General features: G+C 39.9%; 1 protein-coding gene across 2 annotated transcripts in view; it reads right to left on the minus strand.

Moving 5' to 3' along the window:
* The window catches only part of UPP2 (uridine phosphorylase 2), a 45,843-nt gene that overhangs the window by 14,743 nt on the left and 9,608 nt on the right, over positions 1-21,492 (minus strand). For both annotated transcript variants that reach the window (XM_060777289.2, XM_060777280.2), the window contains exons 3-6: positions 18,844-19,002; positions 9,261-9,375; positions 6,684-6,893; positions 842-988 (exon numbers count right to left, since the gene is read on the minus strand). In XM_060777289.2, coding sequence (XP_060633272.2) covers positions 842-988; positions 6,684-6,893; positions 9,261-9,375; positions 18,844-19,002 — 631 coding nt within the window. The remainder of the gene's footprint in view (positions 1-841; positions 989-6,683; positions 6,894-9,260; positions 9,376-18,843; positions 19,003-21,492) is intronic.

Consider the following 21,492-nt stretch of genomic DNA (forward strand, 5'->3'; position numbering starts at 1 on the left):
AGGTAGGTACATGCTCTTTCTGGGCCTGCATGCCATACACACACTCTTTCGAATGCAAGGAGGCAAGTTCTGTTTCTTACTGTAGAGGAGACACTCTGTTGCAGGTAGATGTATGCACTTTCTGAGCCTGCATGCCACACACACACACTCTTTCTAAGGCAAGGAGGCTGCTCACAAAAAGCAGGCAAGGAGCCGGGATCGGCTCTCACTTGCTTTCATGTCAAACTGATTTTCATACCGGAAGGGGACTTCCTATTAGGTGCGTTCAAAGGTAACTAAAGTAATGAAAGAACGGCTATAATGAAGGAAAACGGATCCACGCACAACTCTAGTCCTTACCTTTACAAAAACATGAAGTCCAAGCTAGCTAATAGCCCTAATGGATAAATAGGTGGAGTGACTATAATATGGAATTAATATTAATATTAAAAATATGTATATATAGTGGAAAATAACAATTAATCATGAATCTTCCTTTTCAGTACAAAAAGCTATAGTCAGAACATATGCTTTCTATGTTATTGGACATCATCCATTGCACCTGAAAAATATGAACAGCTACTTATTTACTTACTTAAATGCATTTATATATCACCTTTCTCACCCCTGGGGGGACTCAAGGCAGTTTACAACATACTTATGGCAAAAATTCAATGCCAACATACATGTAAAAATCATAATAAATAAATAGCAACACATTACTATGAATGGGGAGCAGAAGTAAATTTGGTGTCCCTGTGAAAATCATTAGCGATTAAATATTTTGTGCTGAAGAGAGATTAGAAATGGTTGGTGTTGAGGAAGCATTAAGGAAAGAGAATAGATGTGCCCTCTGACTTACCTTTAAGGCCACAAAGCCTGCACATGGCTGCAAATACAGTAGACTCCATTTCTATGTTCCTAACTCCAGCATCGTATGCTCTTTTTAAGTACTCTAGCTTTTTTTCATTGGAAAATGAGCACAACGCTCCATCTAATCGTCCCTGACCTTAGGAGGAAAAAAATTGGGGAGAGAAAAAGGAAGCATCAGTATTTTGTACTTTCATGTGTTCTGTGCTGAAAACTAGTACTGGCAGGGCTGACTTCTACAATCAAAGCAAGTTTTCTTCAGAGAACTCATGGTTAATATCCCAACGTCCTGCTGAAATTAAGAACTCATTGGTTTTTTATTTCATTTTAATAGCATGCTCTTTGAAATATTAATATCTTATCTTCCATGTATTTATTAACATTACAACAAAACGGCACCAAGTGAACTACAAAGAGACACATAAAAATGTGCAATCCAACAAAAAGCTATATTATTATGGAGAAGAATCAATAAATTAAGGATAATGTGCTCTTTATTACTCTATGCACAGGAAAGCAGTACAAGCCAATAATGGAATAAGAGCACTAATATGATAGAAGACACAATGGTGTAGGCAGGGCCCCTGCTGTGATTTTTTTCAGCTATGGAGGAGAGCGCTAGTGGGCCAAAGAACATAAGTGCCTTGCTACTGCAGTCAAAATCTATTCTCTTCCTACTCTAGAGGAGAGGCAATCAGCAGCAGGTTGTAACCTATAAAGCCCTAAATTATTCCAGCCCAGTTTACGTGTCTGAACGTATGTCCCTCTGTGAACCATCAAGGACCTCTGGGGAGGCCTTGCTCTTCATCCCATTGCCATTGCAGTCGCGTTTGGTGGGGACGAGAGACAGGGCCTTCTCCATGGTGGCCCCTTGGCTGTGGAACTTCCTCTCTAATGAGGTTAGATCTCCCTCCTCCCTCCTGACCTTCCAGAAGAAACTTAAATCCTTGTTATGGGATCAAGCGTTTGCAGAATAGACTGTTTTGACTGATGAAGATAAGATTTTATTGGACCGCATTTGGACTGATTTGGATGATTATTTTAATCTTTATGTGTCTGATATTGTGTTGGCATTGAATTGTTGCCTATTTGGAAGACGTCCTGAGTCCTTCCTCAGCGGTCGAGAAGGACAGGGTATAAATGTTCTAAATAAAAAATAAATGCTCTTCCTGCATAAAGGTGGTGTGCTAATCATTGGCTTGCATTTAAAGTTGTTGTAGTGGCAAGCAGGGACTCAAAGATATGGTTGGTGCATTGTCAAATGATTGGTCTCATACTTTGTGCAAATGAGTACATCCCACCATAGCACAATGATTTAGTGTTGTACTCTGGAAAGCAAGGTTCAATTCTCTGCTCAGCTATGCAAACCCATTGGGTGACTTTGGGCAATTCACATACTCTCAGACTCATAAGACTCTGTGTTAGTTTCACCTTAGATTTGCCAAAAATTGGAAATTACTTGAAGGCACACAACCACAAAGCTGAAAGATGGGTCATTGTGGCTTTGACTTTCTTTTAAAAGAGACACAATTTAGGGCCAAGCAACACTGCAGAATTAATGCTGTTTGACACTGCTTTAATTGTCATAGCTTAATGCTAGGGAATTAAGAAAGTTCAAGCCTTTTAGCCTTCTCTACTGAAGAGTGCTAGTACCTCACCAAAATACAAATCCCATCCCAGGATTCCATAGCATTGAACCATGTCATTTAAAGTGGTGTCAAATGGCATCAATCCTACAGTGCAGATGCACCCAAACTTTTCAAATGTGGAACATCAGAAAATTCTCTGATATATACCATTGTCCAACTTGCCTCCATCATTCTGTACCAAGAAAAAACATAGCCCCAAGGCAAGGGAGCCAAGAAATGGAGGCATATCTGGATTTGAAGGACAATGATGACATTCAAACTAGAAAAAAAGTAAAATGTGCACATGTATATGTGAATAAGTATTACTCCGCATGAATTAAGCTCTCTGGGAAATCATCTCTAATTAAGGTCACAAATTCAAACTTCCTTGTGGAATTAAAGGATCTTGCAAGTAATCACTTTAATTAGTGTTTTAACCAATAGCTGGAATTTCGCTGCATTCCTGTGCCCACTTACCTGGGAGTAAACCCAGTGGGGATAACTTCTGAGGAGAGACTGTTAGTGAGGATATTAAGAAGCACTGCTTTCGGGTTTTCAACTTGCATTTTTGAATACGGCCAAATACCTGCAGATCTCCTAACCTGAGCAAACTGTTTCATTGTATTTTTAATTTAGGTACATTAATCCTCTGGAATGGCTTTGATAAAATGTGGCCTCGAGCAAAAACCACAGATGGCCATGCTTGCAAACTGATCCAAAGGTTTATAAATAGTCTTCAGATTATTAATTCTCTATTTATTCAGTCCCATCCGCTTTGCAAACAGCATTTAATTGCCTCCAAAGAAAAGATTCCAGGGTACTAGAGAGGTGCTAATGGTTATTTACATAAATGCCATACTTCTTGACATTTTTCTTCAGTGAGGTAATTTTCAAGGCTATAATCCTATCACTGGAAGTAACTGAAGTGTAATCCAGCTGTTAACATGATGGTATGATTATTGACAGGGGAGTATTTTACTTTAAGTGTTTAATATAATATGCTTGTTTCTGACAAAATGTCAATGAATAGCTACTGGCTTTTGAGGAAGAGGAAGATAAGGAACTGCTCTTGAGAGTTTCTTATTTTTCTGTGTCATAATAAAGGAAATGGGAAATCAGATTTTTATGCTTTGCTTTTTTTTTCAAACACAAACAGACACAAGGCATCATTTCTCAATTCCAGGCCAGTTTACAACGACAGTGCAAGAAAATTCCATTGTTCCCCCACATTTGTGGTTTTGACTTTTGATTATTCAAGGATTTGATTAAAATGTTCTTCCTAGGGATCTCTAGGGACCCTTCCACACAGCCATATAACCCAGAATATCAAGGCAGAAAATCCCACAATATCTGCTTTGAACTGGGTTATCTGAGCCTACACTGATAATGTGGGATTTCTGCCTTGATATTCTGAAATATAGGGCTGTGTGGAAGTGCCCTAAATCAATGCTTCCATATATTCCAGTTCAGAGCAGATAATGTGGGATTTTATTCAGCTGTGTGGAAGGGGCCTAGGCCTTCCAGTGTGATTCTATTATCAGCTTCCAGACAAAGTCAACCGTAGGGTACTGCTGGAAGACCTACACAGTCTGAGGGCCCTTCCACACAACCCTATATCCCAGAATATCAACACAGAAAATCCCACATTATCTGAGTGTGGACTCAGATAACCCAGCTCAAAGCGGATATTGTGGGATTTTCTGTCTTGATATTCTGGGATAAAGGGCTGTATGGAAGGGCTCCTAAAGAAGTTCTCTTGGGATAAAAAAAACAAACCAGTTTATTTATGGTTTTTCACTTTCATGGGTGTCCTATCTCCCTGACTGGGAAATGTGGAGGACTGATGGTTAACTGATAAAGTAAAAGATTTGTGGTGATATTTGTTTTAAGGAAAACAAGTAGAAAAGTGTATTGTCGAAGGCTTTCATGGCCGGAATCACTGGGTTGTTGTAGGTTTTTTGGGTTGTATGGCCATGTTCTAGAAGCATTCTCTCCTGACAATTCGCCTGCATCTGTGGCAGGCATCCTCAGAGCTTGTGAGGTTGAAGAATTTAAAATGCTGAATAAACTTTTTCGGTTTTTTACTATCAATTCTTAAAGGAATATGTTTGGAGAGGGAATTCTGTAAATACTGTGCCAAGGGTGAGAAGGTCTGCTCATCTTTGGATTTCACTCCTCCCATGGGGAAGTACTGTGCATTAAGAAGGGTCTTATTTGACAGGATTAGCCTTATCAGTAAGTAATACTCATTAAACAGCAAGAACAAGCATAGACAGTAAGCCACCTGTCTCAGAAGTGCAGAGGTGATTTCCAGGTTTTCTGCCCGCAAGACCTGGTTCTGAGCAAAGATCTCTCAAAGTCTGGCATTTAGCTTCAGTTGAATGTCGATAGAGCAGAGCCCATCTGCCTTCTGTCTTGCTCAGAGTAACAAAGAAGGCAGCTATGGAGGGTAGTACTCATGTTTCTCCTCTCACCTCAGTTGGTGGGAGAGATTGGGCATTCCTGTCAGTTGATGACATTTAAGGATGTAGATAGGTTAGCCTGGAATGGGCCTTCAGAGCTCCTTTGATTATTTGGGCATCAAGTCATTTATCATTCTTAAAGTAAACAGCAGTATTAAGAAGTGTACAAGCAGCTAGGAAACTTCTGCAATGCTGCCTTAAAATGTGACAAAAACAAATGGCTTTAAAATCCTGGTCCCTGTATATCAGGGTCCAGGATTTTAAGATTGTCTGGGGAGGCCCTGCTCTCGATCCCGCCCTCGTCACAAGCACGGCTGGCAGGGACAAGAGACAGGGTCTTCTCAGTCGTGGCCCCTTGGCTATGGAACACCCTCCCTAGGGTTATCAGATCAGCTCCCTCCCTTTTAATATTCTGAAAAAAAATCAAGACTTGGCTTTTTGAGCAAGCATTTGCAAATACAGTGTAACAGACATAGGAAAATGGAACGACTGGACAATGTGATTGGTCAATGTTTTTAACAAGGTGACACTAATGATATATGTTTTTTATTGACTTTGCTATGGTTTTATATTATTTTAATGTTTGTAATTGTATTTTATGGTCTTGGTACTGACTGTAAACCGCCCTGAGTCACCTGCGGGCTGAGAGGGACAGTATATAAATATAATAAATAAATAAATATCATAACTAACTGATGCTTCCAAAACATCTCCAAAAGCAACCCCATGTAGAATGCATTGCTGTAAACCAATTACAACACCTTCTTGGTAGGGGTGTGCAAATTCGTTCTGTTTTTGTTTTGAATTTTGGGTGCCCCTCGTTCTGTTTTCAGGAAGATTCCAGAATATTGGGGGGGAAGGGTGTTTGGATACGTAATTTGGAACCCTGAATTCAATTTCTATTTCAGGAATACTCTTCCCATAAACAAAACGGGGGGGGGGGGGGGGTGTGGACCAAAAACAGAACTTCTTGGCATATACTGGTGTTCGTGTTTGGCAAATGTGGGGCAGATAGGGAAAAAAGGGAAACGTTTCTGTAATCATTAGAAATTGGGGAAAATAATTCTAGCTGATCCTGTGAAGAGACGTGGATAAGGAAATGAAATGTTCTTAGTATGTTTACTCGGAAATCCATCCATATTCAATGAAGCATATAGCCAGTTAATGACTACTTGGAAGTGTGCCCCATTGAACTTAGTAGTACTTAGATAGAGGTATATCATAGCAACTTTATATATAGAGATTTGTGTATGTGTACATGGCATGCCTGCACATGCATTCATGTGTTGGTTTGAAAGGCTTTCAAATCAGCTGAAGGAACAAGAAGAAAAATGACAATAAATATCCTGAGCAGCGCCAACAAAAATCTGGCTGTGTCATGTCATGATTTTGTAATGCCTTCAGTTAAAGTGAGGGATGCCAACTTGGATGACTTTAAAGGGAATTGTACAAATTCGTGGAAGATAGTGATATCAGTGGCTACTAGTCATAACAACTTCATATTTTTTCTGTACCCAACATCAATCGGCATCAGTAATTGCAGAAACATAGGAGGGAGAATGCTATTATACCATTTTCCTGCTTGTGAGCTTCTGAAAGGCAATTGTTGGCCATTGTATGAATTGAATGCTGGACCACTTAGGGCTGCAGTCTTATCCTGCAGCATGGATCGTTTTACATCATTATTTTATAGCCATTCTTATCTTTAAGATTTAAAAAATGGTTATGTATACTCCCCACTCACCCTCATAAAAATCATCGGTGCACATTGTATGACCGATAAGTGTTGGAAAATCTTCAATTTCTCTGCTACATTTTAGTAATTCATTCGCAAGGTCTTGGTCAAGTTCGGTGCTCCGTACTACCACATTGTCCAGTATCACCTGTTCAAACTGAGGCTTAAAAAAGGAATCCACTGCGATATCTGTTATTACAACAGAGCCAGGTTCAATCCCTAAAAACAGAAAGATGTTAACAGATTAAAGCACTACTTGATCAAAAGGGTGCCTGAGATAATATAGAATAGCAATATTGATTTGAGTAATCATAATATAACAAGACATTTGGAAAGTTGAGTTTACACAATGTGGAACTGATACAAGGTTTTGTGTCACATTGAAGCCACTATGTATATGACTGAATTTCCCAATACTGGAAATTTGTTTTAAATTATAATTACTGCAGTGAAGTCTTCAGTATCTGTCATTGTGCATGCAAAGAGATTTTGTATCACCTTTGAGATTGAGAGAAAGAGGATAGTAATGTAAGCTTTCATGGACTCAGTTTGTAATCATCCAATGCATCTAACAAGATCCTTTTCCCTACTGATACAAACTAGCACAACTGTCTTTATCTGTCATTACTAATTTGAAGATCAATTGATAAGCAAACTGGACAAGTATGTTATCTCTAAGGGAAAACAGGCAACAAGTATTGCATGACGACAACTTCCTCAATCTGTACTTGTACAATCTTGCATAGAAAACCATGTTCTATATGTAGTGAGTGAAATGAGTATGTGTGTGACTATCTTGACATTACAGTCCAAAAATATGGTGGAAGAGATAGTGTAAGAATGCAAGACTTGACCCTGCAGCCCACCACATTATTGTTAGCCTACATGCATTGTCTACTTTGGTACTATTTGGACCAATCATGTAAAATAAATAAGGGTTGCCAGATCTCTGGATGAGAGGCAAGATTACATGTAACCCTCCAATTAGACAGGGAGCCATCTAACTGGCTGGGCAGGTTGCTGTGCTTTGCAAAGGTTAAGTGATTCAAATAAATATTGCAGTGTACAAGACATTTAACTTCCACCCAGGAAAATGTTCTTTCTCTCTCTATGAGTATTTGAATAAGAAGTGATGGCATCACCACACCCTTCCTTGTGACATCACCAGATACATCAGTAGTGCTCAGGTTCTGATTATGAAATCTTAGGGCTTGAGATGATTCTGGCCTGGCAACCCTTGATGTAAAATTTAAGCAGATAAAGCTAGACAAATACCTAGATATTTCTTATTTGTAGGGACTAACTTCCTTCAACCACCTCAAGAGGAGTGGAACAGGTATCTTGCATTGTTCTTTACGGAGTGTGTGTAGTAGAAGACAACCACAGACTGGAAATCCTTTTAATTTATGATAGGATACTGCCACTACTATTATGATATTCCTTGGAAACTATGTATTAAAGTAATTATATGTATTATCTTCTTAATTCAGAAGAAATATATTTGTGTACATTATTCAAAGCATTATTTCACAACACAGTATAGTAAGAACTCTACTTTCATGAGGGTTGGGGGTGTGGGATCCCTGCAAAAGTGGAAAAACTATGGAAAAAACTATTTTTCCCCTCGCTTTGAGGACATCTCTCTAGCAATCTAGTATGGTAAGTTCTCCAGCTTGACTCAATGATAAGCTTCTAATGGAAGTTGATCATGGAGTCATCCTGGAAGACCTAAAACTCCCTAGAGAGAACATTTTTGGGTATACAGCGGTGAGAACACCAAAGGAAAGGTTCTCCTGCTAGAATATCATTTGAGTCGGCTTTTAATTAAAATTAACAATCCCCCCAATCCATAATCTTTACAGCTGTCTATCGGGAGTGCATGGCAGGGGGTTGGAGTGACTGGCCCTTGGGGGTCTCTTCCAGCCCTAGGATTCTATATCAAGAGTAGGCAATACGGGGTCTAATAGATATACTTTCTCCCTCCCATCCACCATCTCATCCTGACCGAGGCCAACCCTTTTGGGATCCAAATATTTCCTGTCTTCACTTTCTCCCTCCGAAAGAGAAGAGGGAGGGAGGGAAAGGGCAGGGCAGGGAGGGGGGTTGGGAAGAACCCCCTCCCTCCTGGCCCACAGACCCCACTCCAGCCTGCCATGAAGCCCCCAAGTTAGAAAGTTTTCCCAAGCCTGCACTAACTGAATGGATCTCCTTTTTCCAATCTGACTGCTGCCTTGAAAAGTAGTATTCATGAATATTAATAAGCTGTGATTCCTTAACTCCAGTACTGAATTCAGATCTTTATTTTTTAGTGTTTTTATTCTTATGCATCAGCATTCAGAAGAGTATGGTGAAAATGTAATCCAACAACCCCCCCCCCCCCCCTTTGTGCATCTGCAAAGAACAAGTGTTGGTTTGCTACATTAGAAAAATACCTATTTGTAGTCTTTATATGCCTTGGCAGGCTGATATTTGTTGACTTGAAATTCTTTTAAAATGTTATGAAAATCTCATAAAGGCATGACCTTTTCCTGCGATGTATTTCATTTGCATCCCCGCTGCCCGACTGCCGCAAAACTCTTTGCTCACCTAATCCCCCTGAAGTACCGATGCGTATAATGGTAACATCACAGCATTTTGCATGGTGTAGCAATTTGATTAGTTCATGGAGCATGATGGAAATGGAGGGAACACCCATTCCGTGCTGTTAGGAATAGAAGGGAGGGGGGGGGAAAGTCATTTTTTTCTTAGCAAAAATGATATAATTTTAAAGTCTAAATACAATGCTAAATATAATGAGGCTACATTTAAATTACTGGTGTACAATAAATGTTTGTGCCAGTTGGATGTTTGGAGCACAGCCCACCCAGAGTTAGGTGGATTTTAACTTGGCTTTCTTGTTTTGAACACTCTTCCAAATTAAGTACATTGGAAAATGCATCTCTTTGCAATACCTTTCATTAACTAGGCGGTTAAATAAAAGAAAAATAGCATCTATACAGTGTTCTCTTAGATGCGATTAAAATAAATTTAGAAATCCAGAAAACCAACCAAAGATTTCAGTGCAAGATAACTTATTGCATGTCATTTTAGAAATCAAACTCAATGTGTTTAATGGAACACGTTGTCAGGTAAGCGGGTAATTCAAATTAGATTTTTGAATCAAAAAAGTTTTTCAAAAATGTTAGCTTACTATCTAATAACAGAGCATTCACACCTAGCTCCAGCAGAGAAGAGCTCTTTGCCCCACCCCAGCCATTCCACAGATATATAAACCCATTGTCCTAATTCCAACAGACCTCACTACCTCTGAGGATGCTTGCCATAGATGCAGGCGAAACGTCAGGAGAAATGCCTCTAGAACATGGCCCTATAGCCCGAAAAAACCCACAAGAACCTAATAACAGAACAACCAATAGGACCATAGATTGCTGAGTTAGGATGGAGTGGAAGCGCAGAGAGGTTTGAAGGGGAATTCTGTGCAATGCTTTGAATATTACTTTGCATTGACTTTGAAATTTGCTGACTTTGACCATCTCTTAGTTTCGAAAACAAAATTACAGTGTTTATAAAACCATCGGCTGGAGCATTTGTTTCATTTTTGACAATCACTCAGCTTTGAGTTTGCATCACATAGAGCAGGCCAATCAGTCCAATTCAAATTAACACAATGCAAATCTAAAGCTCATTTGGAAATCAATCAAAGGCTCTTCTGCTTTTCTTCCTGCCTTATTAGAGATACACGGTGTCACCTTCTCTACTGAGTCTTACCAAAGGTTCATCTTGGTCAGTGTTTCTCACCCTGGGCGTCGGTACCACTGGGGTGGGGGGTGGCGTGCGAAGCAGGTATAAGAGGGGTCACCATAGATCATCAGAAAACATATATTTCTGATGGTCTTAGGAACCCCTTTGGCAGAGTAGGCTGAAGGTCTCTCCACCTGTCCTTCTCTTCCTTTTTGGAAACAGGTGGTTAATCTTCCCACCAAAAGCCCTCCTCCGCTGTGATTGGCTGGCCTCTCAGCTGGCATCTCAGCCAAGGAGGGGAGGGGAGAGCAGGTGTGCTTGGCGCATAGAAGTGTGGTGCACATGTGTGGGCGAGGGAGAGTGTGAGGCTGGAGGGAGGCTCATGCCAGTGAGTACCTTCAAGGCATGGGGGTTCTGTGTGGAAGATTTGGCCCAATTCTATCATTCATGGGGTTCAGATTGCTTTTTGATTGTAGGTGAACTATAAACCCCAGCAACTACAACTCCCAAATGTCAAGGCCAATTTCCCCCAATCTCTACCAGTGTTTACATTTGGGTATATTGAGTATTCATCCAGATCTATCTGGTCGAGATCTATCATTGTTTGAGTCCACACTTCTCTCTCGATGTAGGTGAACTACAACTCCAAAACTCAAGGTCAATCCCATCAAACTCTTCCAGTATTTTCTGTTGGTTGTGGGAGTTCTGTGTGCTGAGTTTGGTTCAATTCCATTGTTGATGGAGTTCAGAATGCTCTTTGATTGTAGGTTCACTATAAATCCCAGGAACTACAACTCCCAAATGACAAAATCACACCCCCCCCATCCCACCAGTATTCAAATTTGGGCATATCGGATATTTGTGCCAAATTTGGTCCAGTGAATGAAAATACATCCTGCATATCAGATATTTACATTACAATTCATAACAGTAGCAAAATGACAGTTATGAAGTAGCAACAAAAATAATTTTATGGTTGGGGGTCACCACAACAGGAAGAACGCCGCATTAAGGGGTCGCCGCATTAGGAAGGTTGAGAAACACTGATCTAGGTAGACAGTATCTATAGGGAAGGCTAAAAAAATGACTGAGTTACCAAACCCTTGCATAATGTAAAACAAGGTATTTGTTGTTTACAAAGATATTCAGGTCTCAGAGCTTACTGCACAAAGGAAAGTGAGATTCAAAGCACTTTGCCAATCATGCTCTTTTTCACCTTCACCTCCTACAATTTGGAGACTGAAGGAAGAGGAGGAGGAAGTGAAGGAAAATCACCATGTTGACTGACATATTTTTCCTACTACACTTGTGTATGAGGACCTTGATCCATATTGGATATCTGCACACTAACTTGGAAGTAACAAGAGACTCAGCTGCACCCTTGAGTCTTTATTGTAGGGATATGAATATTTTCTTATATTGTTATTATATAGAACAATGAAAATGTTAAAAAGTGTTATCCCAGCCCAGGAAGACTACAACGTTTTCTACACATTTTAAGAGATTTTTCACAGCTAGCCAGGTTTTTGTTTTTTTGTAGAAGTCCATTTGGTTTTGCTAAAAATGTTATGTTTTGGCACAATCTAGGACATGTTTTAAATAAATGTGTTGGCCTTTTCACGCTTGCACAAGAATAGAGAATCTTGTAGAGGTTGACAGTTTCTTCAGCAAGGCATCCTGAGGACAAGAAAAAAGGGGGGAAAGCTTTTGTACATATTGTATGTAGTTTAATGTAATGTGCCATTTTCACTGAGCGACACAGCTCTCCTGGGTTTCTGCCCAAGAACATTTTCCAGCCCTGCCCAGAAACACCAAAGAGGTAATCTGGGTGTTTACTGTGAACATTGTGTTCTTCACTGGTATACTCCTCCATTAGCAGCCCATAGCAGAATTTGGGCAAAAATGTATAGATGGTGCTAGTTGTTAGTACTATTGAACATTATAGATCTCCATAAATCTTAGCCTTGAATAAATTGCTAATTATCAGAGAAAGGATTTGAACTTGGGCAAGAACCAAACAAAAGACTAAGAAAGGATTACAGTGGGCCCTTGATTTCTGCTGCGGTTTGGTCCTGGGACACCTCCTCAATCCCTATGGATACCAAAATCCACTGATGCTCAATTCCTCTTATATACAACGGTATTCCTTATATAAAATGGCAAAATCAAGGCTAGCTATTTGGAACCTTTTTGAAAAAAAAATCAAGCCATGATGATTAATTCCATGGATACAGAATCTATAGATACAGACAGCCAACTGTATTAACCTTTGCAAGTACTACAAAGGTATTGTCCTTTGTAGAAGAGAAGAGAATATGAAGAAGAGAAGCTGAGGTAAAAGGTCATTTGTTCCAAGGTACTCATTGAGCCTCTGAGAAGATCTGAACAAGAATTTGGTCAGTAACGTAAGGCTCTCCAGATGTTGTTGGACTTCAACCCCTTTCAATACAGGCAATGGTCAACATCTTGGGAGATGTAGTTCAGGAGTATCTAGATCAGTGGTTCTCAACTTATGGGTCCCCAGATGTTTTGGCCTTCAACCCAGAAATCCTAACAGCTGGTAAACTGGCTGGGATTTCTGGGAATTGTAGACCAAAACATCCGGGGACTCACAGGTTGAGAACCACTGATCTAAAGGGTTGTAGTTCACCATCGACAGCAGAAGTCCTCAAAATTTTAAACAGAGGGCCAGCTCACAGTCCCTCAAACTGTTGGAGGGCCGGATTATAATTTGAAAAAAAAAAATGAATGAATTCTTATGTACACTGCATATATCTTATTTGTAGTGCAAAAAACACTTCAAAACAATACAATAATTAAAATGAACAATTTTAGCAAATATAAACTAATTAGTATTTCAATGGGAATTGTGGGCCTGCTTTTGGCTGATGAGATACGATTGTTGTTGTTGTTGTTGTTGTTGTTGTTGTTGTTGTTGTTGTGTGCTTTCAAGTCATTTCAGATTTAGGTTGAGCCTGAGCGAGGGCCAGGTAAATGACCTTGAAGGGCTGTATCCTGCCCCCAGGCCTTAGTTTGAGGACCCCTGATCTTCAGGATGTTCCTGCATAATGCTTCACAATATAACAATGGGTTCCTACTAATATGCAGTCATGAGGACCAGAGGTTGAAGCAATACATTACAGTTGTGTCATTACTCTTATCCTTTCCATCATAGTATGCTGCTCTTCTAACACACTGTGAAGTGGTTGGGGCTTTTTAGTAGCAAAGCCACTGAACCCCTGGTCTATAATTAGCATCAAGCGGTTAATCCTTCCCCAGGGTGTGGATTTACAAGCTACTGTCGGCAGGAGCTCGAGCAAAGTTGTCCAGGAAAAAGTAGGACATCAAATACACACCAAAGGTCCTAGTGGGAGAAAATCTATTCCTTGCTGTCTATGGCTCAGAACAAATAGTCACTTAGATCCCATCTCAGGAGACAGGTGGCTTATAAATGAAATATGTAAATAAGTAAATGAATAAATACAATTTAGCACATTTTAAGAAAATATGCTCTCCCGCGTAGTATAAAGGCAGTAGTGCTGTTTGACATAGCACATGATTATCCCCACTTTTGTATCTTGCATTTGATATGCTTTGCTTTGTGATGGGTCATTGTAAAGTCAGCATTACTTAATTTGTACACCTGATGCTTTGACATACGTTTATGAGGAAATCTGGGCGTGAGAGGCAAAATGGATTAACTGTAAGGGATGTGCCTTCCTCTTGACACTATTTTGACATCCAGAATGAATTTACAGGATGAAGCAATCACTAAAGAAGACTATATAAAACCAGAAATATCTCCAAGTTGGTTGTTGTTTGCTTTCAAGTCATTTCTAACATGGTGATGCTAAAAGGACCCTATGATGGAGTTTTCCGAAGTTGAAGGCATGCAACTTGCCCAAGGTCACTCAAAGGGTTTCCTTTGCTTAATTTGTACATCTGACTTCTTTGACATGTCTTTCTGAAGAAATTTGAGTTTGAGAAGCAAAATAGATTAACTGTAAGAAATATGCTTTCCTCTTGACATCTAGTTTGACATTCAGAGCCAATTTACAGGGTGGATCAATCACTAAACAAGACTATATAAAATCCTGAAATAGCTCCAAGTTGTTGGTGGTGTCGGTACTTTGAAGCCATTTCTAACTAATGGTGATACTAAGAAGACCTATGATGAGGTTTTCTGGAGCTGAGAGCATCTGACTTGCCCAAAGTCACCCAATGGGTTTTCATGGCCAAGTGGGGAATCGAACCCTAGTTTCTAGAGTTGTAATTCAACACACAAATCATTACACCATGCAGGCTTTGAGCTGGTAGGCCTGTACATGATTAAACTGCATTGTTCAATCTGCTTACCTGACAGTTTGTGATGCTTTAAACACCTTCACTTGTGGAAGATCACAAAAGGTACTTAAATCGTAGCTGTAACATTTTGTTCTTAATCCCATGACTTATATATGGTAGGAAATGATCCCAAGTCTTGAATTTCTAAACTGCTGCTGACCTAACAAAAATATGTGATTCCTTTGCTAATAAGGTAATGAGAAGTCTTTCAAAGTCAGCATGTGGTATCCCAAGACATATGATATGATACCAACAAAAGAATAGTATAAATCATTGTCTTGGAGTCTGATCCCACTTGTGTTCGAGTTATAACAAAACAACCCTTTGACTCACATGGAGATCTTCTGCTCCTGGCCTATTAATCTTATCTTTCACTTCTCTAGAAAAGATGCAGGCGGGGGATTTCCTAGGCAGGCCTGCACATCTGTTACATCCCATGGACCCAAAGAGCAGGGAAATAATTTATAGAAACAGTAAGAGCAAGCCATGGCATTTTTTCACTCACTGTTATTAAAGTTTAAAACCTATAGCATTTTTGAATGCCAAGAAGATTGGACTAGCAATAACTGCTCGGGGAGCACCTAAAGGGAAGGGAAGGAATATGGCTGCTAAATTAGTTATAAAATGAATAAGATAGGAATTTGGAATTTACTAGAATTTGAGAGCAATGGGCCATTTGGATAATACCCATAGCAAGTGTCATACAATGCTATGAGTATTGGGCTGTGACTCTGGAGGCCAACCATTTAAAACCACTGGGTGCAGTTGCATTGAATTGCATTATATGGAAGTGTAGACTCAGTTCAGTACAGTTAAACTGCGTTATGAAACTGCATTATATGGCAGTGTAGATGGGATGCCTCAGAGAATGGCAAATGTATTAATCAAGAAAGTCCCACCTTTCTTTAACTCAGGGTGGCCATAGGTTGGAAATGACTTAAAGGCACACAACAACACCAACAAAATAGCAATTCGAGATCTTGGAATTTGTTCCATTTTATGAGAACATTAACACTTGAACACGCAAAACACAATGAGAGGACATTAAGCCCCATTGAACTCAACAGTAAGTAAGGAGAGGTTTCTCCAAATATCATGGAGTGCAGAAACTGGATAATGGTAAGTTGCTCTCTCTCTCTCTCTCTCTCTGGGCCACCTTAACATATTTTTCTCTCTGAGACACAACAGTGGGTGAGTCCCCCCCCCCCCCCCCATTTCCCATCCAAATGTATCATGGTACCAAGCCTGCTTCCCATTTCTTCTCCAGAGAAGCTGCCATTTTTGCTTACATTTTGACTGGGGTTCCATACAGCGAATTAGGGTGGAGAACAGAACAGATGTTTCCATTCAAATTTCCTCATTCAAGGAGAACTATTGTATACGAAACCCTCTTCATGTATACAAGGGATTAAAGCATATGTAACACTTCCCTGTATGGGAAGAATACTACTGCACACTGGTTTTCCTGCAGTGTTTCACATTTTTATCCCCTATGTATTCATATACATAGAAAATTTACACTTGTGAAGCCGTTTGTGTTGGTACATGGAAATATAATTCAAACATGTTTCTTTCATCCCATGTCCTTTGCAGTGGTTTAACGACCAAAATTAAACCCTCACTGAATGTTACTTTAACCTTACATGAGACTTTTTCACAGGGGCTAGATAAGAAACAGTAACATCTTAAAACAACTGTGTTTGCTTAGACCATTAGCCTACTCAAATCCAGGATTGGTTTTCCACAATGACCAACCAAAGGCCTAATACAAAGCCCATGAGAGGCAAGAATATCTCCCACTCTTTGTTCCTCAGCAAAATACTGAGAAGGTATTCTGTCAATTTGGGGCAGGGAGAAATGAAGGCATTCCCTTTCCCGATAAGAATTTTGTACATCTCATGACATTTACTTTGGTATTCAAAATGTATAGTATTATTTTTATGATGGTGATGATGTACCTTCATGGGATTTCAAGCTAATGGTGACCCTATGGTGACTCCATCACAGGGTGTTCTTGCCCAGCTTTGTTTAGGGATGATTTCCTTTTGCTTTTTTCTGAAATTGTGAAGATGTGACTTGGCTATGGTGACCTAGTTGACTAGAGGTTTAAGCCTCAGTCTCCAGAGTTCTGGTCCAACACACAAACCACTACCCTACACTGGCTTTCTTTCTAAAATAACATCAATGCCAGTAAAGCATTCAGAAATACTATTCAGACATTCAAATAAAAAGGGCATGTAAAGTTAGCAAAGAAATGTGGGCATAGAAAATATAAGAGTTCTATTTTTGAACATTTTTTCAATAGCTCATTCTCTGCAGTCCTAGGAATTTGAGGATTGAAAGAAAAGTCCAGGAGTGGGAGAATTCTTATTTGCAGAGCAATACCCTTATTGCAGAGTAATACTCTTATTGCGCTAGTGGGAATACAGAACCATTCTAGCTAATAGCACCGTGGGGCATAGTGTACCAACTGATATGAAGCCAGCCCAATTTATATTTAGAATAATATAATTAAAGAGACTCTGAGTAAAGGATATGTTCAGTAATTTTAGGATTATATCACAAGGCTCTTAAATGTCATTTATAGCCTGAAGGTATTAGAGTTATTAGATTGTGATTATACAAACTCTGGAGACCAGGGTCTGAATTTCCCCTAGGCCATGGAAACCCACTGGGTGATTTTGGGGAAACCACACCCTCTTAGTCTTGAAAAGAGGCAAAGGTAACTTTTGTCCCTCAAAATTTGCCAAGAAAATGGTTTGATGAGGTCATCATAAGTCAGAAATGACATGAAGGCAATTCAGTGGTATGGGTTGTATTCAATAGTCACTTTCCACTAGTACTGTATAGTAGTACACAGTGTTACTAGTACTATGTAGCAGAAAACAGATATGCCTGTTGTCATTTTAAAAAATTGATCCTTTTTTTATTGACTCTACTGTATGTATTGCGGTGCTCTGTGCTGCATGACTCATTCTTTTGAAGACTTCGCCAACTCTCTGATGGGACATGAACAATTTAAGATATGCAGATAACACCGTACCACTAGCAGACTTGGAATAATTACCGAAGAAAGTACGAATGCAGGTTTACAATTGAATATTAAAAAATATAATGATTGCAGATGATTTACATCACTTTGAAGTAGATGATGAAGATATTGAAATAGTTCGGTGTTTTCCATAACTTTCAATAACTGCAATCAGAAGAAGACTAGACTTTGAAGCCAGCAATGAAAGAACTAGATTCTGAAGTGTGAAGATATATCTTTGAATACTAAGGTTCATGCCATCACAATTCCAATTTCTACATATGGTTATGGAAGCTGAACCATGAAAAAAATCTGAAAAGAAGAAAATCAGTTTGTTTGAAATGTGGTGGTTTTTGTGTTAAAAGTCAGGACTGATAGCATATATCCCATGATTTGCCTACATTGCAAAGAGCATCCAGCCCAATGGTCATGCAATGCCTTTGCAGTTCTGAGGTGATCTTGCAAGTGTGTAGAACTCGCAGACCTCAAGGGGCTAAAAAATCACCTGGCATTGCCTTCCAGCCTGGCTTAATATAACAAGCTCCTACTTCAGACAGCAGCTACTCAGGGACCAGCATGGGCCATGCAATCTACATACCCAAAGTTGCACTATAAACCTACAAAGAAAGGAATCTGCATTTTTCCAAGGTAACCACTTTGTTCATTTCCCATATTTCTGGTTTAGCACCCATGAGATATGCTAAGATTACAGGATGTGCCCTCAGGCACTCTTGCTGACAGCGTCAGTAGAAGCAGTAAAAGCATAAAGGACTGAAAGCTTCTTGCTCATAGAAGCAGTGCTTGTCAGTCAAAGCAAAGGTACCGACAGCGTTATAGAATGGGGCTGATTCCTGGAAAGCTTTGTTAATGATCATACTGCTGCTTTTTTTTTCTATAAAGTCCCTTGGTTGTAAAGGCTTTCATTCCACCTCATCTCCCAAGTCTTAGATCTACATGAAGTACTAAATAAAAGATGTGAACAACATGGTGATGTCATTGGTTACTGTTGAACCACGAATGGAAGTCTTTCAAGTCCCCGCGCAAGTTACTTACGCTGATGGAGAGCACCGGGCCAACCTTAAACATGGAGTACCGGTCTGTCCCAGCACAAATATCCAACATATCTTTAGCATCTCCTTCGAGTCCAAGTTCCTTATGCATGAACTGAGCAAAAGCTTTCATTCTGTTGGGGCTCCCACCCACGCAGACAAACTGGAAAATTAATGATAAGATTATCAGCCATAGCAACAACCCAGACTTGCTCTGCACTGGTGATAAGATGCTGAACTGCCTTCATACATTTTCTTTCTTTCTTTCTTTCTTTCTTTCTTTCTTTCTTTCTTTCTTTTCACATCCAAAGGGAATGTACCAGAAAGACAGGATAAATCAACTGCCTGACCAATTTATTCAAGGTGGCAGTTAACATGGACAGAAATGCATTTTGATCTCAGGTAGCACAAGAAATCTAATGGATTTAAAATATGGCAGCATATTGTGTTTTAGCAGAACAAATTGTTTAATTTCCTTAATCTGTATTATTGTTCAGAAACCTGAAGCTTGACTATTCTTTGAGAAATATGCAACTTGGGCAGCAAATAGCAGCAGAGCTAGTCTGTGTTTAGCAAACATCTAGTAAAGCAAAACATGCGATCTGACTCAAGTTTCTCTGATTCATTAAAGAAGTAGCCCATGATGTAAAATGTGAGTAGCAGCGATATCAAGCCAGTTGTTTTATTTTCTAGGTGTTTACCAAGGGTGAAGTTGGTGGCCTGAGGACCTCATCGTATTAGCCTTGGACTCCATCCAAGGACACTTCCAGGATGGAGAATGCCAGATCCCATCACATGATGCAGAGCTATTTCTGGTGGGGCTGTGTCCTGGAAGTATCCTAGGACGGGGCCCAGAGAACATGGGAGGCTTCCCATATTCTCATTAGTTAGACTGGGGCTAGCCTGGGCAGGAGACGGGCAGCTGTGCTTTCCCCCATGTGATGGGGAAAATGGCAATGCAGGGTGCAGGGCAATGGTTTCCACCACTGCCCCACAGATTTGCCATGCTACCCGGCAAAAGTCCTGCGTTGTCCCCCAGCTTAGGGACCTCAATGTGATGAGATCCTGAATGACTACATTGTTCATGGTATTCTACCCATATTGAAAGGGGTAAATGGAAAACTAAAGCAAAACACAGGAATCTGTATATCATGTTTACATTTTTGTCCAATCCTGTTTCAGTATGGAGTTACTGAAACACTCAACCCAAAGTAAATGCAGCATAATATCCTTTTAATGTGGGGGCTGAACCTTAACTATGATAGTTATTTCTGCTGCAAACAAACTCGAAGCAGATGCTGAAATAGCATGTGGTCTGATTTATTATTTCAGTGGTATCAACTAGAATGACAGGAATTGCTCAGAATTATACAGAGTAAAAAATGCAAACAAGAATGTCACAAAGGGCCGCATTAAGGGGGGGGGGTATCTCTTACTTCTGAATGACGATGTTCCAACTGTCCCATATGGCTGCTGCAGTCAGAAACTATAGGAGGAATTAAATTACTGAAACTCCTTTAGATTATTCAAGTTTTGCATTGCTTTGCATCCTGCTGCACAGACTACAGGAACACTGCTCTGATTGGGAACACGCTACAGAGAGCTGGAAGGTGTCTTTAATTAAAGGTATTCTTGTTGTGTGTCTTTGTGTCATTTCTGACTTATTGTGACACTATCATGGGGTCTCCTTAGTAGTATTTGTTCAAAAGGGGTTTGCCCTTGCTTTCCTCTGAAACTGAGAGAGCGAAATTTGCCTAAAGTCACTAGGGCCCCTTCCACACAGCTGTATAAAATCCACATTGAACTGGATTATAGGGCAGTGTGGACTCAGATAACCCAGTTCAAAGCAGATATTGTGGATTATCTGCCTTGATATTCTGAGTTATATGGCTGTGTGGAAGGGCCCTCAGTGAGTTTCCATTTCTGAATGTCCAAAACTCAAACCATTTCACAACACTGGCTCTTACAAGTAATATAAGGTAAAGGTAAAGATTTTCCCCTGATGTTAAGTCCAGTTGTGTTCGACTCTGGGGGTTGATGCTCATCTCTAAGCCAAATAGCTGGCGTTGTCCATAGACACCTCCAAGATCATGTGGTCAGCATGACGGCATGGAGTGCTGTTACCTTCTCGCTGGAGCAATACCTATTGATCTACTCAAATTTGCATGTTTTCAAACTGCTAGGTTGGCAAAAGCTGGGGCTAACAGTGGGAGCTCACACTACTCCCTGGATTGGAACCTGCGACCTTTCAGTAAGCAAGTTCAGCAGCTCAGTGCTTTAACCCACTGCACCAAGTCTTATAGGTGGCTTCAATTACCTTCAAATTTTATTAAAAGCTGTGTAACTGTACTTTGGGTGCTTAATTCGTGATGGAAAAATGTGAAGTGTATAAACCAAGCTAAAGGTGTACTTCAAAAAAGTGATGCACTTATGGAACAATTTTTAATGCCTTAACCCTCCTATTGACAACAGTGGTATTTAAAGCACTTCGGATTGACTCTTTTCCTAGTGAAAAATCAATTTAATTCATGGTTGTTGTTTCTCACCACAGTGTATGGATGGTCAATTCAAAGGGCCAACATTTAACTGGGAAACCTCCTATTAGGAATCTTCATAATTGACTTCTTCATGTTTCAAGGCAGCAATATGCAAA

The sequence above is a fragment of the Anolis sagrei genome, chromosome 1 (genome assembly GCF_037176765.1).
Source record: "Anolis sagrei isolate rAnoSag1 chromosome 1, rAnoSag1.mat, whole genome shotgun sequence".
NCBI lineage: Eukaryota > Metazoa > Chordata > Lepidosauria > Squamata > Dactyloidae > Anolis > Anolis sagrei.